This window comes from Gavialis gangeticus, unplaced genomic scaffold, assembly GCF_001723915.1.
Source record: "Gavialis gangeticus isolate Ggan-Ray unplaced genomic scaffold, GavGan_comp1, whole genome shotgun sequence".
Classification (NCBI taxonomy): Eukaryota; Metazoa; Chordata; order Crocodylia; family Gavialidae; genus Gavialis; species Gavialis gangeticus.
Window position 1 is genome coordinate 17,329,066 of NW_017728995.1, and position 3,627 is coordinate 17,332,692.

Consider the following 3,627-nt stretch of genomic DNA (forward strand, 5'->3'; position numbering starts at 1 on the left):
AGACTAGCAGAGGAAGCCATATTCAATTCAGGCCTATTTTTTGATCAACAAAATACATCCCTTTATTTATTGTGCTTTGTTCAGCAGCCTAAAGGGGCTCTTGTTTATTTGGAACAGCTCATTTCTGCAGTTTCTCTCAGCCTCTTTAATCCAGTTTGCAGGAAGTGGGTCTTCCATATTCCAGCTTTTTCCAAATCAGGTGTTCCTGTCACCATGAATATGTACCTCCACACCTGGAGCTCTGGTGAAGCATGTAGATTAATTGAGGGGCAGGCAGCATGAGACCCTGGCTTAGTCAGTGCCCTTAAGTAGCTAACATTTCTACAGTGTTGTCCTGACTTTCACCTGCACAAGCAAGGCTTGGGAATGTGGCACAGCTCAGTGTGGAGTTGGTGCCATTGCCCTCTGGTGCCATTCCCTTTGTTGTCTCGATAGTTTTTCTGGCATTTTGCAAAAACTATCATGTAAGGGACATGATTTCTCTCTTAAGTACTGAATGTTTTTTTCTTTTCTTGGGTCCTGCTGACTTACTTCATTCTTCACTCTGAAAGAGGAAAGTTTGCTGCCTCACCTCATAACATGACTCCTCGAGATCACATGAGAAAGATATCTATACTTGGGGAACAAGGCACCTTGGAAGAAAAGCACTTATACCAATTAGCAAGCAGCATGTCTGCAGGAGGTAAGCTAGATCTAGCCAAGACTTTGTATAGTTTTCATAACTTTTCTACACCATGTAAGAAATAATTCTTGGCAAACCTAATGTCCAAGCAGGTTCTCTACCAGATTCTTGATTAGGACTTGGGCAAAAAATGAAGAAACAGCCTCTGAAATGTCTATTCCAGATTTTATGTGAAGTCCAATTCATGTCACAGTAGAGCTTTGGAAAAATTAAGGTTTGATGCTGGAACACCTGGGAGAACACATGTACCTGGTCAGTCCCATTGCAGCAAACCCATTAGGGCGTGATCCTGTAAGATGTGGGGAACTAAATAAGCCACTGATCTTTTGCTATTCAATGAGAGCTTTGTCATCAACTTCAGCAAGTGATCATCCAGGGAAGTACTCAATACCCCACAGGATCAGCTTAAGTCATTAGTAGGCAAACAGGATCAGCAAGGTTGATGGTCTTCAAGGCACAGTCCATACTTTGAATCATGAAATTCCTAGAACTGTGAGACACTGTGACAGGGGGATGACTGACAACTAACAGCCACATTAATATAATGTTAAATGTTATTTAAAAAAAAGACTAAAATATTCAGGGGGTTTAAGTGTATAATCTGAGGAACAATAGTCAAGGAACTAAATATGGATATCCAATGCCTCTTATCTGCACACACTAACAGTGCATTTGAACCAAATAAAATGTAATGCCCTCTCTTTATATTAGTGCTAAGCTTATAAAAAGTTAACACATGGTTAATAAATGCTGTTATATCATCACAGAGATGAGTAGTATACATTGGTTTTTGTAAGCACATCAGTAGGTGTTGTAGATGGTTGTAAGCCATGGTTATAGGAAGTTTATTGACCTGGTGGACACTGTAACAATTAATCAGTCATTCATTAGAACAACCATTAGTCATTTACTAATCTTTTACACTTTACATTAAGGGCAGTAAATTTTGAACACTGTAATGATATGCTTCAAATTAAACAGGAAACAGTGCAGCTTCTGCCTGTGAAGAAGAAATGAATGAAAAAAAAGAGTCTCCAAACCCCACATCTTTGCAAGCAGATGAAAGGCTGCTATTGGAGTCAACCCAGAAGAGACAGTTCTGCTGTATATGAATGTCCTGGCAGCAAGTGGAGTAAAAGACAGTTTAAGTTTTAAAAAATCATCATTTTTTTCCTCCACTCTTAGCTAAATTTGACTCTAGGTGAATACACCGCAAATACAGATGATGCAGAAAAAACTAAAACAGCTTCAACTTCTCAGGAGGTTCCAAAGCTGCAGAGGGTCCCTGGGCCTATGGAACTTTTAAACTCATTTGAAATTTAAAGTGAAATAAAAACAACAATATCAAATGTGGATTTCAGTAGAAGCCAGGGTAACTGAAAAACGGGTCCCTTATGACTTGTTCTTGACTTATGAATGGGTCCCTTATGACTTGTGGCTTCACTGATATTTGGACCAGACTCAAGGTGATTTACTTGGAATTTGGTATTTAATTTTAGGCCCCTAAATTTGAAAAAAGCTGCCTAAAACCACACAGGGATTCAGCAGCAAATTGAGGGGCTCCCAAGTGCATGTTCATTTTCCTGGATCATGCAATCTCACTGCAGAACAGCTTGAAATATTTCTTAGTTAATTCGATTCCCCTTATTTTTATATACTTGCCCTAGGAATAAAATCTTCTACAATCTTCCTCTACATCATACTCCTTTGCTATGTAATAGTGGTGCTATATGATTCAGCAATGAATTTATAAAACTGTCAGACAAGGTTCTTTGGGTAAATCTGATCTTTTATTAGACCAACTAAAATAGTTGGAAAAATTATTCTTTGCAAGCTTGTGGGTAAAAACATTCTTCTCCAAGCAGAGGAGGAGTCTGCAGTTGTTTTGTGCTCTTCCTGGATGGGATAGAATAGAAGCCAGAGGCCAGTATGCAAGAATGCCAGTCAGTGAAAATGCAAATTGTCAGTGTTTACATGACTCTTGGTTTACTTTTGGTTTCTTAAAGATTGCAGAATATGAATTACAAATCAATCAAATGCACAGGTCACTTAGGCCAGGAGATGACACAACAGTTTTTGTTCAGTGTGAACTTTGCATCTTGTCTTCGTAGGTGATTAGAGGAAAATTGGTACACTACCTAATTTAGCACTGAAATCACTGGTAATTAAGGAAGAAATGCTGTATTTCTGGGAGTGCTGATGCTGTGAATAAAATCACCTCCTGACTTACTATTGTACTTTGCTTTATATTAGAACTGCGACAGCGACAAGAGATGCTAATGAGGAGTCAGATGATGGCAGCGAACCCTCAGCTAATGGGAGCAGGCCCACAGAAAATGCAGGCAATTCCTTCACAGTTTGAACCTCGGTTTGTAGACAGGTATTTTCTCCCACATTTCCTGTTATAACAGTGCATTTAAAGAACAGCAGGTCACCTTAAGTGTGTATCTTCCATAATTGCCAGCTGGTTAAAGGCCAGTATCTCTTTTGTGCATCTCCTTAGCTTTACCGTAGCTAGAAAATTTAATATCTCTGTCACTGGCTAAAAAATAATCCATTGCTCCTGTTATGCTACTGTCTGCTCTTACACCCAGCCTTAATCATAGAAGCATAGAATCAATGAGTCGGAAGGGACCTAGACAGATCATCTAGTCTGAGCCCCTGCTGTGGGCAGGAAGGAGCACTGGGGGTGAGCAGGATCATAAGACCCCAGCCAGGTGCCTATCCAGTCTCCTCTTGAAGATTTCCAGGGAAGGTGAGAGCACCACCTCTCCGGGAAGCCTATTCCAGGCTCTGGCCACCCTTACCGTGAAGTAGTTCTTCCTAATATCTAACCTAAACCTATCCTCCCTCAGCTTGTGGCCATTGTTCCTGGTGACTCCAAGGGGGGCCCTGGTGAACAGACTTTCCCCAAGTCCCTGCTGGTGGCCCCTAATAAAGTTGTA

The 3,627-nt window shown here is 40.5% G+C and overlaps 1 protein-coding gene across 1 annotated transcript in view; it reads left to right on the top strand.

The window, feature by feature from the left end:
• The first annotated feature begins 415 nt into the window (after window positions 1–415).
• The window catches only part of SAMD7 (sterile alpha motif domain containing 7), a 21,450-nt gene continuing 18,238 nt past the window's right edge, over window positions 416–3,627 (top strand). Inside the window, exons 1-2 of the mRNA XM_019503038.1 lie at window positions 416–682; window positions 2,936–3,062. Coding sequence (XP_019358583.1) covers window positions 580–682; window positions 2,936–3,062 — 230 coding nt within the window. The 5' untranslated portion in view covers window positions 416–579. The remainder of the gene's footprint in view (window positions 683–2,935; window positions 3,063–3,627) is intronic.